The sequence below is a fragment of the Chelon labrosus genome (genome assembly GCF_963514085.1).
Source record: "Chelon labrosus genome assembly, chromosome: 11".
In the NCBI taxonomy this organism is placed as follows: domain Eukaryota; kingdom Metazoa; phylum Chordata; class Actinopteri; order Mugiliformes; family Mugilidae; genus Chelon; species Chelon labrosus.
The window spans coordinates 28,808,258-28,835,319 of record NC_140344.1 but is presented as its reverse complement, the minus strand read 5'-3'; the positions used below and the strand labels follow the sequence as shown (position 1 = coordinate 28,835,319).

The 27,062-nt window shown below is 42.1% G+C and overlaps 1 protein-coding gene across 2 annotated transcripts; it reads right to left on the bottom strand.

The window, feature by feature from the left end:
- Positions 1–293: 293 nt before the first annotated feature.
- On the bottom strand, positions 294–26,837 carry sntb2 (syntrophin, beta 2). Of its 2 annotated transcripts, XM_084555142.1 has the most exons (7): positions 25,989–26,837; positions 10,244–10,463; positions 7,674–7,878; positions 6,057–6,199; positions 5,565–5,761; positions 3,174–3,364; positions 294–2,365 (listed from the first exon to the last, which is right to left on the bottom strand). In XM_084555142.1, exons 1-7 carry the CDS (start codon positions 26,722–26,724, stop codon positions 2,273–2,275), a joined length of 1,785 nt encoding a protein of 594 aa, XP_084411268.1. In that variant the 5' UTR covers positions 26,725–26,837; the 3' UTR covers positions 294–2,272. The 2 variants fall into 2 exon arrangements, with proteins under 2 accessions (XP_084411268.1, XP_084411269.1); XM_084555143.1 differs by lacking the exons at positions 294–2,365; positions 3,174–3,364 and adding an exon at positions 3,393–3,844.
- Between the last annotated feature and the right edge of the window lie 225 nt (positions 26,838–27,062).

Sequence of the window (27,062 nt, the reverse complement as noted above, 5' to 3'; positions counted from 1 at the left end):
AGCTACTGCCCCCTAGCGGTCACTAGTAGAAGGTCACGGTTAATTGGAAAATCACTACTCGTAATGAAAATGAAATGAAAACTTTAAAGGTATAAAAAATAGAGTATAAAGTAAATTATGTCTTATAAATTAATACTTAAATATATACATATATATACACATCTTGACTGAGATCTGGCATCTACAGAATTGTGAAACTCATTCTATCGTTCAAACAATTTAAGGAATAATGGATAAAGTTAAAATATTAAGATAAAATTAAAAAGTCATGGACATAAGAGCTTAAATGTGTTAAAAAATATAAACTAAATGCAAAAATGATTTAAAAACACAAAAAGAAGTCTCTTAGCTTTTGTCATTTAGAGGTTTTATTGGTAGATATTTACATTTGAGATTACTACACTGCTATCATACATCGTATACTGTATCTTGGAAGGAAGTGTAAAATACTTTGCATATGACAGGTTTGTTGCAGCAGCACTTTGTCTCCGTGTGACTTTTCAGTTTCATGATTGTGTTGGACGCGAGCTGCCACAGTGTCGAGGCGACCTTTGGTTCAGGAGCCCCCGGTTTGAAGCGTTGCTTTGCATAGAACAGGAGAGACAGAGGAGAGGGGTACATTCACAGGCTCTAAGAGGGGCTTCGTCGGGTTAGTGCATCGCAGACGGACGGCCTGAATATAAAACTCCCCCCCTGATGTTTGGAAGGAGGGAAACCTACTTCTGCTTAAAACTTATTTTTCATTTTATATAAAAAAGCCCCAAAACTTTTCTTGAAACATTCACATCGAGGACGCTGAGCCCTGAAGCCGAGGTCAGCGAGGCGGGAGGCTGTGTTCCTGATCTGAGGACAGACGGTTTGTCTTGTTGGGACACAGTGGTTCATTGTCTGAGGTCCAATAGGACACAGAGGCTCTGCTGAGGGGGGTGTGGTGGGTGGGATGGGTGGGGGTGGGGGGGCTTTGTTAACTCGTTCTCCTCAAGTTTAACGACAAAAAGACTCGTTTAAAGGTTAAAATGGTTCCAATAAAAATCATTTAACTGAACCTGCAGAGCTCTCACCTTCGTCTTCATCAACATTTAACTCTGGGACTAAATGAGCGCAGCATTTATCAGACTGGTCAACGTTTATGTTCAACTTGGCGCCGTCGTTTCAGAGCATGTTTCCTTTAAATGAGTCAGTTTCTTCTTCAACATAAGATCACTGAAAACATTCAGTTTAATTATCCTGAAATAAAACAACTGCTAAAGCTTTGAAACACTGAACGTGACTGGAAGATACACTCACTGGCCACTTCATTAGGTACACCAAGTGAACACAGTCCTGCTCTAAATCTAGTCTCCGTGAAGGTTCTGGTTCAGCTTTAGCTTCTAATAACTGAACTATTGAACTGGCACGTGTTCCTAATATTTTGACATAGTAGTCAGTGGGCTGAGCTCAATAACAGAAACACTTTAGTGTTTAATTCGATTCGATCTCCATCCTCCACATGAATGATCCTCCAGGTGAATCATCTCCTTCCTGACGCTGCTTCTACATCACCTCCACATTATTTAGATCAGACTTCACTAGTGTACCTAATGAAGTGGCCAGGGAGTGTATATTACCTGTCATGTGACCTTGTAACGAGCCCTCGGTGGCAGAAACAAGGTGAAGGTTGTAGCAGGAGGAGGTCAGGTCTGGTAGCTTCGTGCTACGAGGAGAAAATAAAAACCAAAACGACGCTAACACTTGTTTCCACTATAAGAGTAATACTATTGCTTGTGTCTGAAGCGTAATGTTCTCTTATTGTGTGAAATTTAAACAATAAAAAAAACAAAACAAACAAACAGCGGACACGTTATAAAGAGTCTAGGTGGAAGAAGAAGAAGAAGAAGGCACAGCTGGCGAGTCCTGTAGTTCTGGGGTAACGTGGCGTCACGCCGCCGGGCCGAAGGGAAGCATGAAGCACGGAGACACGCTCACAGCAAACCTCCGCTACCAACGTCCTCTCACACTTTAAAAGGCTCTTATGGAATGATAGGCAGTAGAAACAGGGGCTGTGTCTAGAAAAGCCTTCCTACATCACTGACGCCTTCTCTAACAGGAGGCCGAGGAGAAGCCGGAGGACAAGGCACATCTTTGAGACAATCCATGAGAAAAGATAAAACGGCCGCCGCCTCACGTCTAACTTCAGCTGTGAAAGGAGAAACTGGAAAAAAAAAAATATGAAAACACGTTTAAAAGGTAATAAAATCCTCCGTGGTCCACGCCGTGGGCGGCGTCGGTGGCTTCACGTCAGGAGGCCCATGCGGGTGAGCTTGGCCGACAGGAAGGAGTGGAGGACGAACACCACCGGCTTGGGACCAGAGTGGAGGTCAAACACCTGAGGGACGGACGGAGGAGGACGTTAGAGGAAGGACAAGATGGACAAGAACAAATTACTGTAATGCTTCTAATAATCTAAACCAATCTTTGATATTATCTACAGTTTATATTCTGATTTATATTAACTTATATTTTTTAAGTGAACCAAACAACTAATATTTCTTGAACCTTTAACGTATTTATAGTTTATTTTTTAGTTTGTTCCATTTTCTGTTTAACTTGTCGCCCGAGGATCAATAAAGTCTCATCTTTTCTTATCCTAAAGATTTTAAATTAAATTTGTTTTTCAGTCTCCGAACATAAAATATTCAATAATTTATTTTGCCATTAGAATATAATCATGAAATAAGAGAAAACTGCAGATGCTCGTTAAGGGTAGCAAAGCTAACACGTCCCGTTATGCAGCGTAAATAAGATTTATTATGGAAGGATGGATTTAGTTTAAACTGCACCAGACTATCTATATTGTCATTTACATTACCTTTTAATTTTTAAAGATTTTAAATTACATTTGTTTTTTTTCACAATAACAAACTTTACTGCAGCAGTGAGGCTATGTAATCACTGACAGTGCGTTAAATGTAATTTGGTTTTATTTTATTATTTTTATTTTATTTTTTATTGTTTTTAATTTTTTAATTTTAATTTTCAGTTTTTGTTAGATTTTTTTTTATAAATTTTTTAAATTTAAATTTATTTATTTTTTTATTTTTATGAAATGCACTTTATTTTATTATTATTATTTTTTTTTTTTTTAACATTTTCTGGATCAACCACAGAATGATTTACTGGTAACGTTATCTCACCATTTCTCCCTCCGGACCCCCGAAGTCCAGGTACAGGTTGCGGACCCCGTCGTCGGCGGACATCTTGAGCTTCTCGTAGGGGTATCTGAAGAGCACGGCGCCCCCCGGTGGATCGGCCGGCTCCCTCGTCACGGTGAAGCCCTTCTCATAGTGCAGCGTCAGCCGGACGTCCTGTCTGTTCAACGTGCAGCCTGGAGGAAGAGGAAGAGGAGGAGGAAGAGGAGGAGGAGGAATTATTCCACCACCTGAGCCAATAGTTCTTGTGTCATAACTTTAACCTCTAGAAATAATTAAATAAAAGCTCAAACTAAATATAATGTGGATATAAAACAGATAACAGTTATAAACAGCTGATATAGTTCATTAAACCATTAAAGGAAGTGAATAAACGTTGACGGATCAGTCGTTGCAGCTTCCAGCAGCTTTAACTATGAGGTCATCTGATCTGAAAACATTTCCATGTGTTTCTCTGAATGTCCTGAATGTTCCTCAACAACTGTGTGTGAGAGTTTGTGCAACAGCCGCCCAGCGAAGAGGAATAAAAAAAGAAAAGGCCGAGGCCTTCCAGTTCTGCTGCAGCAGCCAACGATTGTTCTGCTCAGAGTGGAAACATTTCCCTCTGCTGGCTCCCACTCCTGCTTTTCCTGCACGGCGCTGCAGTCGACTGCTTCCTGCCACAGTCAGAGACATTTCACCAGAATAATATTCTCTCTGCTAACATGGAAACTATGTCAGGGTTCAGCTTGAGAGTAAATATTTTGTGAAGAAACTTAATTTCATGATTCTAACAGCGAACCCACATCCTCTGGTTAATGCTCTCTGCTAACCTGAGACCACACACACGTTAACGCTAACTCTTAGTTCAACCCTAACGTGGCTCCAGACTGCCAGCAAACAACAGGAGCCAGAGTCAGACAAACGACCAGAGCTAAACAGCAGATAAGGCTTAAAGCTGAAGACTGAAGATGGCCAATCAGGTAGCTTCCTCAGGCTCAGAGCAGCCAATCAGATGAGACCTCCACATCGACGCTTTGTTATTGGATAGTATTATTGAGAGGACTGTGGTGGAGGAGCTGGAGTTTGTCGTGAATGTATTTGTTGTGGAGAGTTGGGCCGCTAACTTAGCTAAAGCTAATTTCACAGGGAAATGCTAAAAACAATAGCACATGGTTGCTACTGTACAACTACATTAAACTAGCAGCTGATCGTAGCTGTCATTCAAACTGCTGAGCGAGGAGGAGGCTACGACTTGTCATTCTAACTGCATTAGAATGTAATATGATGCGTTACAATACGATACAATACGATATGATACAATGTGATGAAATAAGATACGATACAATGCGCTACGATGCGATATGTTGCGATGCGATACAATACAATGCGATCCGATGTGATGTGTTACGATGCAATACGATACAATACAATGTGATACTATGCGATATGATGTGATACGATGCTATACTATACGTTACGATGTGATACGATGCGATAGTATACGTTACGATGCTATACTATACGTTACGATGTAATAAGATGCGATAATATACGTTACGATGTGATACGATGCGATACTATACGTTACGATGCTATACTACACGTTACGATGTGATACGATGCGATAATATACGTTACGATGCTATACTATACGTTACGATGCTATACTATACGTTACGATGTGATACGATGCGATACTACACATTACGATGTGATACGATGCGATACTATACGTTACGATGTGATACGATGCGATACTATACGTTACGATGCTATACTATACGTTACGATGTGATACGATGCTGTACTATACATTACGATGTGATACGATGCTATACTATACGTTACTATGTGATACGATGCTATACTATACGTTACTATGTGATACGATGCTATACTATACGTTACTATGTGATACGATGCGATACTATACGTTACGATGCTATACTATACGTTACGATGTGATACGATGCGATAATATACGTTACGATGCTATACTATACGTTACGATGTGATACGATGCTATACTATACGTTACGATGCTATACTATACGTTACGATGTGATACGATGCGATACTATACGTTACGATGCTATACTATACGTTACGATGTGATACGATGCGATACGATGCGATACTATACGCTACGATGCTATACTATACAATGCGATGCGATCCAATGCTATACTGTACGTTACGATGCGATGTGATACTATAGGATATGATGTGATACGATGCGATACGATGCGATACAATGCAATACGATACGATCCAATACAATCCGATGCGATGCAATGCGAAATGTTCACGCCCATGTTTTTCTCCAGCACAACATTTATTTTTCGTCTGATAAGAACAGAATCACAAACCGACCAATCGTATCCACACACTCACCGATGGAGACTTCTTTGATGAGCTCCGCGGCGGCGTGCGCCCCCTGCACCAGCGCTCGCGTCCACGAGGACAGATCCCAGTGGGTCTCCACCCTGAAGACGTGGGACTCGATGCCTCGGCCGGTGCCGGTCCGAGTGGCGAACACCAGGTCTGAACCCTGGGCAGGAGAACCACGGGCACCGCCGGAGTGAACCAGTCTGAACAGACACAGACAAACATTAGTCCGATGATTAAAATGATTTCAACATGGGCTGAAACATACATCGAGAGATTATCTAGTTGTCATGGCTCCTTTCAGTAAACGTCTTCTTCTTCTGTTTTAATGTCAGTTGCTAGCATCAAAGCTGCCAAACATCAAAGATGACGAATCCTGTGACTAACCATATCTGCTGTGTAAAATGAAGTGAGTCAGACAGTAGTTAGTACTTGTAGATGTTTGGTGAGGTGGTAGTAGATCATCACTCAGTACTAACCAACTTGTCGTGTTTTTACCTGGTGGCGAGCAGCGGGTGCGTGAGCAGAGGCATGGACCAGGACTCTCGGCTCCACGGCACGGACTCAAACAGCAGGATGTCCTTCTCCGTCAGCGCCATGACCACCGGCCGGTACTGCTGCCGCCCGCCTTCCAGCTGGACCTGAGGAGTCAGGAGGAGGAGTCAGGAGGAGGAGTCAGGAGGAGGCGTCAGTGAAAACCTGATGAAGAGTTTTTACTTCTAGTTTCATTTCACGAGTCGTTGACTGACCCAGACATTAACCTGTGTTACACCTCACTGATATGTAATCAAATAGATAAGTATAATATTCCTCCACAGAATCTGCAGGATTGTGTGAAAGTGAATTAGTCTCAGGGTAAAGTAGAAGTCAGTCTGATCTGGATTCTGACAGCGTTGTGGTGAAAACAGGTCGTGTTTGTCTGACTCACTAGAATGAAATAACGGAGGTGTTGTAGCAGAAACCACAGGAAGTGATGCAACGGAAACCTCCACCTGCGTTTCCTGTTTGTGGAGGTCAGCGTGAAAAAAAAAACAGAAAACCCCCCAGAGCTTTAAAGAGAGAATAAATCCGTTTATGATTCAGGGTCGAGGATAAAACAAGAAAACACAAACTCTTCCTGAGCTGCTGCAGGTTTCACGTTAAGGTCAGAGTTTGAGCTTTGACGGATGAAAAGAGGCACTGATGTAACTTCACTTAGTCCTTTAGACTAAATACTGAGCACGGATCTAAAATAATAATAATAATAATTATTATAAATAAGAAGTTTAAAGTGTGGCCCTGTTCAAGAATGTTCAAGAATTAAAAAAAATGTTCAATAATTAAAAATAAACACCTAAAAAATTAAAAAATTGGATCAATTTCTTTTATTGCGAAAAATGTTTTTAGTTCATTTTAAATTTATAAAAATAAAATAAAATCTGTATAAAAAAATAAAATAAATATATTCCATTTATCTTATGTAAAATATATATAATATATTTATTTTTTTATTCTATTTATTATTTTCTATTATTCTGTTTATTTTATTTAAAATAATAGAAAATATTTATTTTATTTTTTAATTCTATTATTTCTATTATTTTTTCTATTATTTTCTAATATAATTATTTTATTTATTATATAGATTTTAATTTTATTTTTATAAAGCTCAATGATTAAAGACACATTAATATAATTGTAAATTCCTTTTCTATTTAAAACAGTTCCTTCTTTATTTAAATCTAGACTTTTTACATCTATAGAAGATTGAGAAGATTGTTCTGCACATCTAAAGTTAAACCTCACATGACTGCTTTTAAAAGTTCAAGAGCTCATGAGCGCCGACTGTAAACGACCTAAGGGCAAATATATCTGAACATTTTCATTGTGCTGTGAAGAAAGAATAAATAAACTATTATAAAGAAAGTGGAGAAAAACAGGAAATTAGTAAAAACGATAAACGTACGGAGTTAAATCCTCATGGACCAGAAAACTGATTGAACGTCACATTTAACGTCAGATCATTTACATCAACTATTTCACATCCTATGTTGAAGTTTGTCGTAGAGATTCAGGGAGGCGAGGAGTTTAAATGTCCTCCTCCCGTCCCGTGACGCTGCAGACGTCCCTGCATACCTGCTCAGCCAGCCAGCCGATGTGTTTGAGGTGTGGGTGCGTGGAGGACGAGGCGCCCAGGTAGGCGTTGATGTGAGCCAGCGTCTGCGGCAGCAGGGCGGCGATGTTGGTGTGGATGGCGGTGAACCAGGAGTTGGCGGAGGTGCCGTCCTTACAGCGCAGCACCACCGTGTGCTGGCCGTCCGGAGAATGGAGCTCCAGCAGTCTGGACGGGACAAAGGTTAGAAGTCACATTTAATAATACTGCATTTAATCTGGAAATTGTCCTAAACAGTAATCTGCAAAAATTTGGTATTAATTTTACACATTTCTTCATAAAAATGTCCTAAAAGTCAACAAACAGAAATATTAGACCTGTCTGTTTCTTTATTCAGGATAAATGAGCCAATATTACATATCAGAGAGGTGTAAGAGTCAGTGAACCTTTGTTTTCAGTATCTGCTGTGAAATAACACAGGAACTTATTTTTTTAATTCTAAAGAAAACTAATTTGTTCTATTTAATGAGGCCCCACCCACACTGATATATAGAGAGGCGAAGTCCCGCCCCCCTACTTCCGGGTTATGGGACCTATCTTTCGAAAAAATATGAACGGCAGTCTATGGAGAGATAATAATTATTTTTTGGTCCCGATCGAATTGTGGCATGAATTTCACATATGATGTGTGTGAATTTAAAAGATAATTTTTCACGTCAAGAGATAAATTATTTGACGTAAATAAGCTGAACAACATTAGGTTTTGTATGAGATCGCTTAGTGAACTACGTCTCTCTAGAGATCCCTAGAGAACTATGGCTGTCTCCTTGTTGAGCTTTACCGTCTTCTTCCAGGACGAAGGCAGAAGCATCAAACGAGGTGAAAATCATTATAAATCGGGTCATGTCGAGAGCTGTAGTTACACGAAGGGAGTTTTGGTCGGTTCTGTACGCGCCAGCATGCGGGACTTGTAGTTCGTTTAATTACGTATTTTCCATAGCGTTTTACTTAACTATCTTGCGACAAACTGTGACATTCTTGACATGTAAAATCATTTTTTATTCTGAAAAACAACATATGTATAATCCAAGGCACAAGTCGATCGGGACCAGAAAATAATTTATCTTTCGCCATAGACTGCCGTTCATATTTTTTCGAAAGATAGGTCCCACAACCCGGAAGTAGAGGGGGCTAGACTTCGGCTCTCTATAGGTTCATGAACTAAAAACCTGATGAATTATTTAAGGCATCAACAGAGCAGCTGGAGAACATAGAAACAGAAACGAGCAGCGAAGACAAAGAGGAACGAGTTAAAGGTTTGATGAGCCGTTGTCCAGTTATTAACTCTGAGCAGCTCTTTTCCTCTTTTTTATTTCAGTCCACTTCCACTTTGCTGAGTTCCCTTGAAAACAGGACGGATTTATTTTTAGTGAAACCAACAGGAGCTCTTAGAGGAGGCATCGACGCTGGCAGAAAACCAAGAGAGACAAGTTAGGTTAACGGTTAACGTCTGGACGAAGTTTGAAACTCCGGAAATGTTAATGTTAATTATAACATGATATTAATCTGGTCAGGTTTCAGTTTCTATCCATGTCAGACTCGTGTCATATAAGAAATGAAGACTTGGGTTAGGGTTACATATCATGACGTCACCTCTCAGATATGAAACATTCATCATTTTATCTGGTTGGAGCATTTCTACAAAGTCTCATCACTATTTCATAGATTAATCTTAAATTATTTTTCAAAAATTGTAACTGGAGATGCACACACAACTGGACATGGGCCTTCTGAGGGTGTCCTGTTGTTAGTGGGGGAGGGGGGCCTTTGAGGGGAGGGGCCTCTGTGGATCATCCCACAGATACTTGATCAGTTTGGGATCTAGTGAATTTGGAGGCCAGGTCAACACCTTGTGCTGTTCTTCATGTTTTTTTTTTAGTTGTTCCTAAAGTGTTTTTGTGTGTGTGTCTGTGTCAGGCTGCATCCTGCTGGGGATGGCTGCTGCCATCAAGGAGTGTCATTGCTATGGGGTGGGGGTGCCTGGTCTGGTCTAGGTGGGTGCTACATGTCTAAGTAACATCCACACCAATGAATGCCAGGTCCAGAAGTTTCCCAGCAGAACACTGAACTGTCACAAGATGGTTTAAATGTTATTCACTTCTCCTGTCAGTGGTCATAATGTTGTGGCTGATCGGTGTAAAGCTTGTGTGCATTAAAAGCTGCAGATGCATGAAGCATAAACCTGATGAATTATTTAACGCATCAACAAAGCGGATGGAGAAATAAAGACAAGCATCGAAGACAAAGAGGAACAAGTTACAGGTTTGATGAACTGCTGACGAGTTGTTCAGGATTTGAGTCAGTTCAACGTATCACATGATAGTTTTTACCTTTTTTATCATTGAAACAAACCAAACAGTGCAGGTGGACATTTTCAGGCTTTAAGGGTTAAAGAGAGTTTGTCTCTTGAACTCTTAGTTGAGCTCATTATCTCTAACAGATCAAACATTCCAATCTAATGAAGAGGAAGTTGCCCCACGCCCAGCCTCCCTCCCTCCCTCCCTCCCACACAGCGCTCAGGTATGTCTCCGACCTGTTCTCCAGATCCGGCATGGTGAGGTTCCTGCTGATGAAGCACATCTTCAGGCTGATCACCTTCCTGTCTTTGGCTGAGGAGGAGCTGCCGTGTTTGGGCGAGCCCGAGTCCTCGCTGCCGCTGTAGCTGGGCGACTGGGGGCGTACGCCGTCCCACGGCAGGTCGGCCACCAGCGACGGCTTCTTGAAGAGCGGGGAGACCTCGCGGATGTACTTCACTGTGGAGGGAGACAGAGGACGCATGTCAAGAGGTGGACGTCTCTGATGGAGATGTACGGTCAGTGTTGATGGTCTACGGCTGCAACAAACCAATGATCATAACGAACATTTACTGAGTCTAATTAGGAAATATGTTTTTATTATATTCTGTCATTAATTATATAGATAGAGTTTGATTTAACTTGAGCTGACTGTATATGGAAGTGAACATGGAGACTCCACATAGACAGACCCCAGCCGTACAGCAGGTTAGAACCCACAACCTTCATGCTGCGATGCTAACCACTGCTAACGGTTGCTAACACCCACTTAGGGCAGAACATTACTAAGACTCTACCTGGTTTAGTTTTAGACGTCTATATGAGTAGAAACAAACTGTTGGAAGGCGGCGCTTTCATGCTAGCTGTTAGCATCTTCATTAGCATCTGCTCTGGAGTCTCTGTTAAGTTCTTTTCTCAAAAACAACTCATGAGGACACAACGACAACTCCAAGGTTCAGACCGTAGACAGAATAAAGATAGACGGTGGAACAGCTCCTCTAAAGTGAAGCCAAATAAACTAGTGCTCCCCCTGGTGTCTGGCTGCAGTATAGGTCATAAGCTCCACCCCCTCCATGTTAGTGGGCGGGACTTGGACCAAACTAAAACACTAACATACACTTCAAATATTTTTTTTTTCCAAGGATGGTTTCTGTCATTTTAGGTAGTTAATATAATGTCGATGAATGTTCAAGAGTCAGTTTTTGGGATAATTTTCGTTTTAGTTAGTTATTTGGCGCTATAGAAACAGGATGCGACATAATGGCGACTACCAGTTGCCATGCCAACCGTTCTGTAAAGCCGTCCTGTGAGACCGTGAGAGTTGTAAAAAGAAATTAAAAAACAAGTCCAGTGTATAACCCAACATTTCCTTGTAACAGGTGGAGGTAGAGCAGAGCGTAGTATTAATTAAAGTGAGTCTGGAGGAAGTGGGCAGGGCATTGATGTTGCGGCTCCACGTGGCTCCACCCTCGGACCGTACTGATCAGACTCTGGCTCTGAAGTCACAAGATGGCGCCGCCCGTGTCCTCGGGAAAATAGCATCAGTTGAGAGGAAGTGGAGACGTGGTGTCCATATTTATATACAGTCTATGCTTCTGACCACCAACCAACAATCAGACTAAACTGGAATGGTCCAAATATTTAACTAGACCACGGAGCAGTTTACATTTTAGTAAATGTGCATCCACAAAGACTGCAGCCAACCTGTAGGACCACCCAACGCCAGGCTATCGGAGCGCCCTAATAGGTTTGTGTTTTGTACATTTTAAAATGTCAGTTTAGACCGTTTACGAGACCTCATGATTGACAACTAATAAAAATAATCATTGACTACAGCTCTAAAGAGAATCAGTAGAATGCTAAACCTCAAGGAATTTAGCTTCAGGTTTAGGCGACGGCTGAATGTCTCCCACAGCTCCTTAAAATAACTCCATTAACTGATCGAATGAAGCCAACAAACAGGAGATTCTCAGATATTCCTTCATATCCAAGGAGCTAAATGTCCCTGCCGAGTATCTACAGATAGTTTAACCATCTGTTGGATTCCCCCCCAGAATCAGCCCCTCACTCGGGGTACATGGAGGGACCAAGTATAAACCAAACCATCAGGAAACACTCTGGGAGTCAGAATTTAAAAACACTTCTGGGGCCTCTAACGCTTGAAGGTCTCAAACCGCATGTGCAGAAAATCAGCTCGAGTTTTTGTCCGACCTGAAGTTTAAACTTAACTAATTACCTAATAGATCAAATTCGAGCCGAGAGCCTTGATATTAAACAGACGCTGCTATCTTCCTACAAGCACAAAGTGGTCTCCTGTGAGAATTTATCTTAGAGAAACAACTTGGCTGTGCAGCAGAGGACTTGGCCGCTCAACTTGTGATGGATTCACTTTCCAAATTTGGTCCTGCAGCCTCGACCACTTCACTTCCTCGTCTCCTGTATGCGTGAACTTTCTGGCTCTCGTGCAGCGAAGTGAGTTCATGAATATGAGAAATAATAAAAAAAGAGAGAGAGAGAGAGAGAGAGAGAGAGAGAGAGAGTCTGGGTCTGAAACCTGAGATTTTAGGGAGGTGAGGTCATTCCTGAATGTGGACCAAGATATTTGGTTTGTGAAGGTATTCATGCACAAGAGAGAGAGAGAGAAGGGACTTCTAACCAGGGGAACCATTTAAAACAAGTGTAAATTATGAAAGACATTGAAAATATGAGCTGTAACACAGAGAAGAACAGGAAATACATAGAATTTACTTTGTAGCTTGTAAACTAATGCATAAACCTTTTAAATAAAGGACATATCTAAACGTCTAAACATCTAAAGCAATGGATTAACAGTAGAAAAGTATCAACAGATGTTTGATAATGAACAAGTTAATAATAAAATAGTTGAAATACAGTTAAAAGTAATTAACCCCTTGATGCCTGAATTGATTTAAGTGGAGTAAATTAAGTGGAGATTGTTAATTTGTCTATAGTACATAGTATAGATATAATTTTAGGTATGATGCAAATTAGCAACGGGTAAAAATGGTAAAACATTTATTGAAATTACAATAAATGTTCAAATTACACACTATAACACCAACTATTATAATCCAATATGAAACAGAGCTCAAGTTTTTCACTTAGGACTTCTAAACTTTAAAACGTTAATTTGTTCTATTCGTTAGATTCCATAAACCGGATGTAGTTCCCACTCTGACCGGTCCTACAAGAAACTAGTGCCTGCAAAAGGTTCCTAGGTACGTACTGAATGTGCACAAACCGGTACTGGAGGAACAAATATGTTATCTTGGGTGTGTCGCGGCGTCAAGGGGTTAATAAATAGATGTTAAAGCTGTTTAATAAAGCTAGAAGTGTAGAAAAAGTGTTTGAAATAGTTGGCTAAAAAGTCGGATGATGAATAATAATTAGACTAAACAGCTAACCTGAGAATGAGAGGATGCAGGATCCTTCAAATGTAGATTGATTTGAATCGGAAAATAGTAGAGCGGGTTGTCTGCTAGTTGGAGAGTTGGAGTTTCAGTCCTTGGGCAAGACTTTGAACTGGAAGTTCCCAGGTTTGCACCATGGATGAAAGCTTCTGTAAGTGGTGAGTGAATGGTGTGAACTTTGAGTACTAAGAACTAAGAACTGAGAACTAAGAGGTAGAAAAGTGTTTTATAAGTGCTAGGGACGAATCCAGCTCAAGTCTGATCTAGTTATTCATTCATAGTTATTTGTTTTAGGTCTGAAGTAAACCAAAACTACGCCCCTGTAGTGTCAAAACGTCTTCCTCTTCTGTTTGAGTGTTAATTAATGCTGGTTGGCACCGTTGGCAAATGACCGAAGAAGAAGAAGAGGAACCAGAAGAAAAAGAAGAAGAAGAAGATGACTATAGAAACCACAAAAAAAGAAGAACCCAAACAAGAAGTAGTAGAAGAAGAAGAAAGGCTGCACCCAAACAACAACAACAAACACTGAACGTTTAAAAGAAGAGAAAAGTTTCCTGGAGACAGCGTCAAGGAGAAACATCTTCCAGAGAGGGTTAGGGAGTTTATGGCAGCGTTGGATGACCAGAACATTTCTGGAGTAGAGAACACAAGGTACCAGCTACCCTCTCCACACTACACTAACTTTGACTGAAAGATTTATTGGACTGAATCCAGTCCACTCTAGGAGAAGACAAGGAAGACAAGGACAGACTTTAGGAAGACACAGGAGACCAACTCTAGGAGAAGACAAGGAAGACAAGGACAGACTTTGGGGAGCTACAGGAGACCAACTCTAGGACGTTTAAGATCAGATCAGGACTCGATGTTAAAACCCTCCAGTGTGTGAGATTCATTGTTAATGATTTTAGCTGCAGATGCAGAGCTGGCTGCTCGCTGCATGAGTCCCTGCACGCCTGTGTGTACTTTACTCTACGTATGAGTCAGAGCGGAGGGCGGGTCGGCGAGTAACGCTGAGGCAACGAGCCAAGGCCGGCCGTCCCAACCACACCACCACCACCACCCACAGCAGATTGAGCAGACGTCAGTGGTTTGGAGTGAGTGAGTGAGTGAGTGAGAGCATTCCTGGATGGTCATGTTTATGTGTGAGGGTCAGAGAGAAGAGGACGACTCTCACACTAACAACCAGATCTGCTGCAGGTTTGATGTCGAGCCGAGATATTTTCCGTGCGCCGACCCGGTCCTCTCCGTGGTTCTGCTTGATTATATCTCCACATTCTGCATGAACAACTCACTGTGCTGCGGTGTTCAGGCTATGAACAAATAACATTTGGTTAACTTGATGAAAGCGAGACAGACCATCGTCTTTTATCGCAGAAAAATCAGGCGGCTGTTCACTGTTTGCAGCACGGAGCAACAATCTGATTTCAAACCGGCGCTGCAACATAACTACACGTATCTTTAATTTTGTAGTTTAGTTTGAGAATTTAAAGTTTGGTCACCTGGTCTTAATATAAATGTGTCTCCACATGCGTCCCCAGCCAGCACTTGAGATCTGATCTCAGTTTGTGTGTCTGTAAATCAGCAGCGCCATCATGTGGTCAGTAGAATATTGTACCAGCTGCTGTCTCTAATGGATCTCTACCTACCGCTGGATCAGAACCATCAACAGCTGCTTGTTGACTTGGAGACATGATCCAGATGTTGGAACAAGATGGAAAGACTCTCACATGTTAAGATCTGATTTATTTATGAGACAAAGACTCAGATTAGAACTGAACCCTGGAAGCTTCATCCTCAGAGGAATGAAACATCTCTGATGATAAAGAGGAAATGAAGACTCCAGGAGTTATTGAGGAAATAATTTGCTCACTTCTCAGGGTTATATCTGATATCATCTTATGTCATTTCCCTTCATAAACTGAAGCAGAGACTCGGCTCTGAAGCTAAAACAATTTGTTCCTCCGTCCAAATGTTTACGGTCACATGTGTCATTCTAGAGAAGAAGTCTTTCTAAAGCAGCAGTGAGTGCAGGGAAGGAGGACACGGGAACAACACGTCATTTAGCAGAAATCGCGGGGGGGGTTTTGCATCGAATTTCTGCAAACACGAAAGTGAAAGTCAGTGGCTGAACCACAGATTATGGTCATTATGAGACAGCATAGACAAGCTGCACATGACTCATTCACTGGAATTCATGTGTTTGTTGGTCAGCTGCTGGAAACTAACTTTGACTTTTGGGTAAAGGCGTGAGAAAGCAGTTTGACTGATGATGCATTTAATGTTGTTAAACAGGCGTAAAATGTGATTCTTTCTTGTTATAAGTTTAGCAGACAAACATGAGTCCAAGGTTCCCAGGTCAGCATCTTCCAGCTGGGGAGGATTGTAGATTAAATGATCTGACCATGTTCTCCAGGTATTTTTGAGAGCAGAGCAGCGTTTAGATCGTCAACAGAAGCTTTGAATTTGTGGATTTTGTGGTGGGAACCAAAGTGGTTGACAGTGTTTCATTCAGGTAACCATTTAGGGAACTCAACTGGATCAGTCGCTCCCATCGGTCGTCTAAATAAAGGTCATCTCCTATCATCAGCTACAACACTCTGAATTTCATCGACACATGGCTGCGTTTACCACCGTTAAGCTCATTTAACGTTGACCAAACAACAAGTATCACTGTTAGCCAACGATTCTGCGTCTATTCAAAAGAGAAACTAAAACTGAAAGAGACAAAAGCGAGTGAATCGTCTTCTAGATGAGTTGTTGATCTGCTCCGGACTAAAATTTAACAGAGGAAACCAACAAAAAAAAAAATCACAGTTTTCAGGAATTATTTACACAAAAAAAATAAATGAAGTCATAATAGTAGCTGGGCCAGTAGATAAGGACTGACAACTACGTAATAAATATCCTGCAAAAAGCCTCAGCGCTAACTGTTTTTGGTTTCTGGTGAATATACCGATTGTTTTCCTAAATCAGTCAGTGAAAAATGTAAAACTATAAAGTTTAAGGTGACATGCTCACAGATATTCGATAAAGCTGCAGAAACTCGTTCACATCCTGGAACCAGAACCACCGCTGCAGCTCTGATCTTCTTCATTAATAAAACAAAAATTTGTTTAACAAATCTTAAAGAAGAAGCAGGAAGGAGCAGACCTGAGCTCTTATTCTCTGACTCTATTGTGTATAATTATGTCTAGTCTTGTTGTGGTGGAGCTGTGTTGTGTAATTTGTTGGCCGTGTGGAACCGCTGTACATCTGCTTCTATTCAGCTTTTTCTTTCTTTTCTTTTTTTCTCTCATTGGGTCTAAGTGAAAATAAAAAGCATCAGAGCGGATTCAGTCTTTGATGTAACCACAGAAATCAAACCCATCACGGTGGGATGTTGCCACCATTTAAAAGCTCAAGCCCCAGAGCCGTCCTCATGCATCGTGTTGTCTCACCGTGAACACAATGTGAAGCTGCTTCTAACTAGTACAAACCACTTTACAGGTGACGACGATGATTATTTTAACCTCTCGTTGCGTGGACGCCGGCATCTAGAGGAGTTTTATTACAACCAGGTGCACCAACTAAATCCACATGTCAGTCTGAAACATGCTTCACTAGTAGAGAGGACACATGGGAACCGGGGAATGTCAAAATGTAAAGTTTCATGTGTTCAGATGACGTGGTACGACTACTGTTACTCTTCTGTCCATCACCACATTAAGCCCCGCCCCCACAACGAGCCGATTGGCCCTGCAGATGTTTGCAGGAGCAGAATCAGTTCCCAACAGAGAGACTCCAGAAATCCAGAACCTGTGTCAGGTCTTTTTCTTTTCTAATCCACGTTGGGTTTCGGTAAAATTTCCACCGATCAGTTGCAGATCTCAACTCTCTGGACTTTTTTTATTGTTCTAAATTCCCATTGTTGTTCTAGGTTTTGCGTCTCTCGAGTTAAAAAAATGCTTTGTTCCCTTGCCATCATTACAAACAGATTCTCTGGTTGGATTCTCACATGAACTCAGCTCGTCACTCAGCTCCACTTCTGCTTCTAATTAGGCCTGTCCACAGAGGACTTCCTGCTCTGTGCACGGATCTCTATCTTTCTATATTCATGCATCATATAAGAGAGGAGAGTCCCCCCGAGATGCCGACCGGCGTCCCGTGAGGGTCCCGGCTCATCTGCCTGCCTCCGTGCCTTCAGGGAACGATGGTGGACGGGAAAAGAACAAAGTGCGTAGAAGCGGAGGAGAGTCTGACTCGACACATATTTGGTTGCGGTGATAGTTGTGGTTGTGCAGGGCTAAAACTACTCTCTCCTTCCACACACACACAGTAAGTATTCATCCTATGGTATGACTGAAATAATAGCTTACAGAGCAGTCCCTCGGTCAGACCCTGGCCTCTGAATTTTCCCCCAAAACTGCCCACAAATTCCCCAGCCTGTGGTTTGGCCCTCTACTCTCCACTATCACTCCTCCCTCCTCCTCACTGTTTTCAGCCTCCTCTTCCTCCATCTTCTTCATCCTCCTTGCTCGATTCCCTCACCTCTTATAAACTTCCACATCGGTGGTTTCCTTCTAAATCGTCTTTCTCCCCCCGCTTCCACTCGTTCAGCCAGAAACATAATGAAAACAGCGTGTCCAACAAAGACCACATGTGGGTGGACGAGGTTCTGGTGTCGCACGTCTGCAGAACCATCTAGAACAACATGCATGAATGTTCCTAAAGCTGGTCACTCTGTCACGTACAAACCAGGAAGTCTCAAGACAGGAAAAGAAAAACAAAGTGAAAACCCAAAAACAAATCGTTTCAAATGCTGCCCCAAGCTGAGATCAAGTACCAAGAACAAAACCTTAAAATACAAGTCCCAAGTCAAAGTCTACGCCAAGTAATGACTTAGACCACAACATCTCTAGTCAAGACGCAAGTGAAGATGAACAATTCCCCAAGTTAAGAACAAATAGTTCCAAATGCAGCTGCAAGTTGTCCAAAGTCAAGACAAACATGTCCAAAATCAAGTCCCAAGTCAAGTCACAAGTCAAGACCATCAAGTCCAGAGTCAAATAGCTGATCAGGTCTAAGTTAAGTCCAAAGTCAAGACCACAGAGAGTCCAGACCCAAGTAAAGATCAACATTTTCCCAAGTTAAGAACAAAGAGTCTCAAATGCAGCCCCACGTTGAAATCACAAAGTGCCAAGTCCCTCACATATCCAACGTCAAGTCCAACTCAAGACCACCAACAAGTCCCACGTCAAATCCAAAGTGGAGAACAAAGAGTTGTGAGTTGATACCACAATCTATCAAGTCAACACATTTGAAGTCAAGTCTCGGGTTAAGTTCCACGTCCCAAACCCGGAAGTCTCAAGTCTTACTACAGACCATGTCCACGAAAAACAAAGTTCCAAGTGAAAACCTAAGCAAGAGGTTCCAAGTCAAGTCCTAAGTAAAGAACAAAAAGTCCCAACTTGAGATCACAAAGTACCAAGTCAGAACCAAAACGTCCAAAAGTCAAGTCACGGCTCAAGTTCCAAGTCAAATAACCAGTCATGTCTAAGTCATGTTATGAGACAAGAATACAAAATCCCAAGTCGAGACCATCAGTTTTCAAGTCCCAAGTGTAGTCCCAGGTTGGGAGCACACAGTGCCAAGTCCCAAACACATCCAAAGTCAAGTCCAACTCAAAACCACCAACAAGTCCAACATCTAATCCAAATTTGAGAACCAAGAGTCACGAGTTGAACATCCGAAGTCAAGTCTCTGGTCAAGGTCAACGTCCAAACCAAAAATTCTCAAGTCTAATAAACGAGTTTCAAGTCAAAACCATCAATGAAGCCTCAAGCTGAGACCATGAAGCGCCAAGTCAGAACCAAAACATCAAAAGTAGAATCAGATTGTTTCTGATTAGGACTACAGCTTCAAACATCAGCTGATGAATTGATTGGTTGATTGACACCCAGCATTTTAAAAGCTGATTAATTGCTAAAGTAAGATAACATGGAAACCATTTGATGGGTCGAGGGTCTAAACAGTCAGGCTCTAACAGATATCATGCTACATTAATTAAATATAAAGGCCAACACCAAATACAAACACCAGATGTCATGACAGTTAAATCAAACACCATCACAGACGTAGTATCTCCTGCATACATAGATCACAAACAGGGAAAATATTCCCCTGATCCTTCAAACACAGGGTCACACCTGCCCCCATCCTCTATGTTAACGTCCTCTAACCTCGGGCCTCTGGGAAATCACGTCACTCAAGTGTAAACACATGAGAGTGTTAATCTGCGACACCACGCCATCACATTTATGGAATTACATAAATCGGTTTTCCGAAAAGGTCAGAGTATTGAGTTTAGAGTCGTATCTGGATATGTATGTCAACTTTCTACAGAGGATAAAGCAGATTACAGACAAAACTAATCACATTCAGTGACTGGTAAAGATTACAAACATCTACCTGTCAGTGCTGCTCCAGCTGCTGCTAGTTCTGGAGGTTTTCTGCAATGAAAAGGTTTTAACCGTCCAACCTGACAGGACGATAACATGCTAGATAAATGTTTGCTGGATAAATGAAGACACAAGTTAATGCACAAGTGTAAATTTATCCAGAACGCATTGGTATCTAATTATGATGAGATCAGCTGGACGACACGTGGAGGTGGTGAGAACCTCACGCTCAAGAAAACTAGGACTGGGTTTGATCTGATGTGGATTCATAAAATCTTTCCAGCATCCTCTAGTCAGGGACTGAACCCTGTGATTAGTGGACAACCTGCTCTACGATTTTAAAAAAATCAAAAATATTCCAATTAACTGAAAAGATTCGACATCAATTAATAAAATACATGGCTTGATTTCTTAAAATATACATCAGTTCCCTCTCGTTTAAAATCTTGCTGCGGCCTCATGTCTACGAGACAACAAGATTAGATAGGACACATGAAAGATGAGAAACTAGAGGGAGAAGTTTATTTATAACTAATAAAGATTGTTAAGATACTGAAATGTAAATTGAATCAGTTCCTTGTGTACAGGAACCAAATGGATTCAGGAAAACGGTAGCGACACCCAGCCCTCGTTGGCTCCTGATTTAGTTTTAGTCAAAATTCTAGTCTTCTGATTTTTGTTGGTTTTATTCACAATAAAAAACTTTAAAATATTCAATTATTGCATTTTGAGGCTGCAGCAGCGTTAACGTCAGCTCCTTTTAACGCCTGTGTGTCCTGAACCGTAAGAAAAACAGCAAAGTGGGGAATAATTAGCTTTTAGATGACACGGTCACTTTCAACTTTTTATAACAGATATTGATAAGCAAAGCGTTAAAAGGTCATTTCTATCTGAGGATAGGTTGAACTTCTTGATCTCAGGGGATTTCGGCTCGTCTCCAGACTTCGCTGCAGCCTCCAGGACGGAAAGAGGACGTGGCCAAAAACACAAATGACGAGAGGAAGAGTGAACGTCACCACAAAGGGGTAAGATATAAGATGTAAGCCAAACAAACGGAGATGTGAATCAACAAAAAGCAGATAATAACAGACCACAAAGAGTCAAAAACGCCCGCAAAGACGTAAACTCAAAACTAAAAAGAGAAAATAGAGGTTTACTGAGATGGAACGGGATCAAAAAACGATGCGACTCAACGAGAGAAAACATGACAAACGACCACAAAGAGATGCAAACCGACCAAATGGAGAGGTGAACTAACAAAAAAACGGATAATAACAGATAACAAAGAGACAAAAACGACCAGAACAAGGTGCGAAACTACTGAAAAGACATAGAACCAAAACTAAAAAGAGAAATTGGAGGTTTACTGAGACGCAACAGAATCACAAAGAGCTGCAAAAAAGAAAGAGAGAAACGAAAGAGATGCAAGACAACCACAAAGAGACAAGACTGCTTAAATAAAACACACAAAACAACTACACAGAGCTACCAAAAAGACCAGAAATAGACTCATAGGAAAAGTGGCAAAACAAGCATAAAAAGATGGAAAATGACTTAAAAGAGCTGCGAGACAGCGACAAAGAGACCAAAACACAACAAAAACACAACAAAACAACTCCCAAGTGACAAAAACTGCAAAGAAGGTATACAAAAAGAGAAAGAGTGCCAAGAACAACCACAAAAAGATGCAAAATGGTTTGAAAGTGTGACTACAAGAGACACAAATAGACGTAAAACTACCAGAAAGACACGTCAATAGACTCAATCAGAGACAAAACGACAAAACAACCACAAAACTCCAACAGGTGATTCTATATCTGAATGGTTTGTAGTGACTTAAGGAGTCCCGTCATTGGTTTTAATTTCATCTGAAGGTCGAGGACGTTTCATTTCGTCCCGACACAGAGCGCTGACTAACTGGTCTATTTGAGAAAAGGAACAGCTCCTCCATGAAGCTGTCCCCATTTTATCAAAGCCCTTTGTGTCTGGTATGTGCTCTCTCTCTTTTTTTTTATTCCTCCAATTACGCTGACAAAAGGGTCGGATCCTGCGTCTCCGTCCGGCGGCGAGCGGCGAGCTAACCCGACGGGACACGAGGGGCTTCCACTAATCATCTGGACATATGGGATGGGGGGGGGGGGGGGGGGGATTAATCAGCAGCGTGTCATGTCTGGGTTATGTATGTCACATATTAATAGGTCAGTGGAAACCAGCCTGTTTAGAGAGAACTCATTCATTTAAACTTGCGCACGCCGATGAGCCATAACATTATGACCTTATGATCGTCTGTCTCTTGTCAGTCGGTGGACGTGTCAGGGAACACGTTGAACGTTTTGTCCTCAAAGCTGATGTTAGAAGAAAGGAAAATGTTTAAGTGTGACGTCTAGACGACTGATGAGATCATCTCCAGAACTGCAGCTCTTGTCCCTGGTCTGCAGTACAAAGGTCAAAGGTCCAGCAGCACTTGTAGCGTATGGAGCAACTTTAGTAGACCCATTTTTCTACAAACTTTAGTTTCGGTTCATGTTGCGACAAATAAAAACATCTGATAAACAGATTTAAGGTGGAATCATTAAATATTTGCACTGTGACTCGTTGTTGCAGCTCCACGTCTCTTCTCTCCTGCAGAACCAACACTTTCAAAAGCAATCACCTAAAAGTGTTCTGCATATGTGGAGCAGCAGGAATCATCCAGGTCGGAGCTGCGGTGTTGACCTCTGCCCTAAATACTCAGATGAAAGCGGAGGTCAGGAATGTGGGGCTCCTGAGCTAATTGGGAGGAATATCTGGGGGGTTTTTATGTGTTGTGTACACGGCACGTCGGTCTGGAAGCTGCAGCCTCGCTCCGACCGAAACACCACAAACAGTGACGGGCAGCTGACACATTCCTACAAACCGAGGCCTGGACGACGTCTGGATGAGGGCGGGAAGAGGAGGAGGCGGAACATCCTCTGTCTGTGTCTGAAGCTTCAGGGAAATGTTTCTGATTCGTTCTTTTTGAATGATGACGCAACACAACTACAGGTGACTCAACACTACCAGAAAGAGTCTCAACCAGAGACAAAGTGGCAAAACAACTTTAAAAAGATGCAATTTGGCTCAAAAGAGCTGCAAGACGACAATAAAGAGACAAAACCACTGAAAACTACTACATGTGACACAAAAAACTGCAAAAAGACAGAAAAATTGGCAAAACAACCACTCAAAATAGCTGTGACACGACAAAGAGACCGAACTACTGACAGAAAATACACACAAAACAACCACATGTGACACAAAACTACCAGAAAGAGTCTCAACCAGAGAAAAAGTGGCAAAACAACCACAAACAGATGCAATTTGGCTCAAAAGAGCTGCAAGACCTCAACGAATAGACCGAACCACTGAAAAAAAACAACACAGAAGTGAAACAAAAGGACAGAAAAACTGCAAAAATGACACGCAAACAGACCAGAAAGAGTCTCAACCAGAGACAAAACAGGCAAAACAACACCAAAAAGCTGCAAGACAGCAAAAAACCCACACAAGACAACGACATGTGACATAAAAAGCACGCAAAACTGCAAAAAGTTACACGCAAATGCAGAAAAATTGGCAAAACTACCACAAAAAGTACGCATGTCTCAAACTAGAGACAAAACTACCAGAAAGACAAGCAAACAGAGCAGAGAAAGTGGCAAAACAACCACAAAAAGAAATAAAACACACAAAACAACTACAAGTGACACAAATAGACACAAAACTAACAAACAGACCAGAAACAGACTGAACTGGATCTCTCCTGGTTATCATGCTCTGGTCTCTGGTTTTTAATTTAATCAACAGCGGACGGATTAAAAGAGTCGATCACATTTAACCCAGGTTTATTTTAGGAAGGACGAACGACTCAGGAGTGGAAATGTGTCGCACGTCGATCCGTTTCCTACGATTCGTTCAGAATTCACTCTGCGTTTGCTCCAAACCATTAAACACCAGATTTAAATGCTCGTGCTTCCGACCCCCCGGAGGCTCCACGGCCTCTTTTCTTGTTTTTTTCCGCTTTTAAAAAGATTGAACCGTTCGACAGGTTTGGGATGTAAACGCGTCTCCATGGAGATCTGTGCAGCCTCATAATGAGCCGGCACATTTCATCACCTGCTTCGTTCTCTGAAGCTGTGACCTTTAACAGATCTAAACTTAGACGTGTCCTGCAGAATCACGCAGCACAGTGAAGAGGTTAAACTGAATTAATAATCCTTGTAAATGTTTGTACAGTTCATCTGTCTGAGGTTTAGTAGGCGTGTTCATATGTGCATAGTTTCAGGGGAGCATGTCTGTACACCTAACTCTCAGCAGACATTGTCTTGGCTTTTATACCCTCCTAAATAACCTGCCTCCCACATGAGACCATGTCAGAGAAGCTGGAAATCCAAATAACACACCCACTTAAACACACAAAGAAATTAATCCAGTATTTAATGCACTCTTAGCTCTGTTTGGGTCTCCACCAACTCCAGGAAGAAGAAGAAGAAGAAGAAGAACAAGAATTTTTGCAAACCTTTTCTGACAGGTAGCAAACTAAAAAAATAAAATATAATAAAATAAATTTATGAGAAACTGGTACAAAAGTTTCATGTCTCCTTTTAAACTGCATTATTTTAAAAATATATATTTATTTGTATTTATTCATTTTTATTTCTATCTTTATTTATTTGTTCATTAATTTACCTTTTTTTTTGCTTTTTTTTTTTAAATCAAGACAAGTTTAAAAAAAATAAACAGATTTATTTATTGATATTTATTTGTTTTTCTCCTACTTTTCCATTTATTTTTCTTTCCCCAGGCTTTAAATGTTAGAAACAGGGACACGATGAAGGTGCATAAAGAAATCACTGCACTTTTTCAGAGATATGCACTCACTTGGCAAAACATTAGGTACACTAGAGGAATCAAATGCATGCTATTAAACCAGCCCTGCACTAAATCCTCCTCAAGTGTTGAGTTGATGTAGAACCAGAGTCAGAAAGGTGTTGATTCACCTGATGATCATTGAGGAGGATGGAGGTTGTGGTGCTGTTGAACTGGATTGAATTAAACTCTAGTAGTTTAATAGTTCTACACAATGAAAACACAACTGAATCAACATCTCAGTTCTTAGAAACTAAAGCCGAACACCAGAACCAGGACTGTTAGATTATAAAGCCACAAACATTCAAACCTCCTCCTCCTCCTCCTCCTCTTAGATCATAGACTGGTTTCTATATTACAGCATGTAAACAGTGGTGAAAGTTGAGAAAACCACAGAACAGACAAGTCTAGAAAGTTCATGACATTTAAAAGAGGACAGGTGAGTTTATTACCTGCACCTGAAGCTGCTCTAATATTAGAATTTATAAAACATCCTGTTGGTGTGAGGTCTTGGTGACTTTCTTTGTCCGGCGTTACTGGAAACTTCACTTTTATAAAAGTTTTATGGCGCAAATAATTCATGAAAAAGATGATTTCAAGATGTGGAGCAGAGCCGTTATAGCAGAATGAGTTCACTGGTGTACCTAATGAAGTGGCAAGTGAGTGTGAACTGAAAGAGCATGACCGTCGTCTTTATTTACTTTAACTAACAGAGATTTACTTTGAGAGACTTTACAGCTTGTTCTAAAATGCGTATCATCTCCTCAAGTCATGACGACCGGTCTCAAAACACAGCTGCGTTACTGTAAACTTCATATTTTTTTATTTGTTTTAATATTTGGCACAAAAATGTAAAATGTTCTATGTGTTAACTTTGACTGCAGGACGTTATTCAACAAGTTCTTAAGTTTTATGGAACAAATGCTTCATGAAAAAGGTAATTTTAGTTTGTTTTAGTGGCTGATGTTGACTTTCCTTCCTCCATGCATGCTCCAACATGTGACACATTTCCACACATGGTTAGAAACTATTTGACGTTTCAGTCTTTTTGTGTAAAAATATGTTCCAGATCTAATGTAAAGTGCAATAAGTGTGATGAATAAATGTAGTGGCAGCCATGCAGGAGCCTGGAGCTTTGACAGCGGTGGAGACCTGAGGTGTGCAGCCGGACCACAGGAGTCTAATCTCGGCCTTTTTTCAAATCCCCGTCCTCGCGTGGCACAACTTACCCTCCAGCGTCACCTCCTTCCCGGCCTTCTTGAGCGCCTGCACGGCCAGGTCGTGGGTCGCCTCCCGGAGGTCGTTGCCGTTCACCGACAGGATCGCGTCGCCCACCCGCAGCGCCCGGCTCTGGTCCGCGGCGAGCCCCGGGAAGATCTTGGAGATGAGGATGGGCATCCGGTTCTCTCGCCCCCCCTTGATGCTGATCCCCAGCCCGCCGGACTCCTGCTTGACAACCCGGACTTTGCGCACCGCCTCCGAGGAGCCGTCCAGGCTGATGGGGAAGTCGCCCTGCCTGGACCCGAAGCTGGACCCCCCGGGACTTCCGTAGCTGGAGCCGGGACTTCCAAAGTCAGAGTTAGTGCCGTTATTCGGGTACTTTCCTGGGCTGTTTACACCGTAGCCAGCGTCGTACTGACTCCGACCGACGCCCCCGCGCCCCGGGCTGCTGCTGCGCCCTCGACCCCCGTGGTTCTGGTTCTGGAGTTGGTCTTGACCCGGGGGCGGCGGACCGCGGTTCCCCCCCGGACTCGTTCCCGGGTCGTTTCCGTTCGACATGCCATTCCTCAGGCCCACAGAGGAGTTGCTGTAGTCCCAGTGGTTGTTCGCCCCCGGTGCGGCTGCCTCCGCCTCGGCCGTCAAAGTGAGCGTTTCTCGGGTGAGTTCCGCGGACACTCGGATCCAGCGGTCGCGGAGCAGAAGGTCCAGCTGACCGTTTTTGTCCGCTCGGGTCCAAACTGCCATCCCGGGACGGTGAGCCTGCTCCGAGGCGGGCCGCGTTCACACTAAACTCATCACCAACTTTCTTTCTTTCTTTCTTTCTTTTTTTTTTTTCCTCTTTTTCAAAGTGCGCACAAGCAGCGGCTAAGCTACACCACTGGCCCGCATCGACACACCCACTCCCGCCGAGAGACTGCGGGGAGAGAGAGAGAGAGAGAGGGAGGGAGGGGGGACAGAAGGACTCCCAGGACGGAGGGAGAGGAAAAGAAAAGAACAACTGGCTGAGATGGGCCAGCCTCACCGGGCTCGTTGTTGTTGCAGAGTTCAGCCTCTAAAGCTGCACAACTTCCACCGGGAAGTTA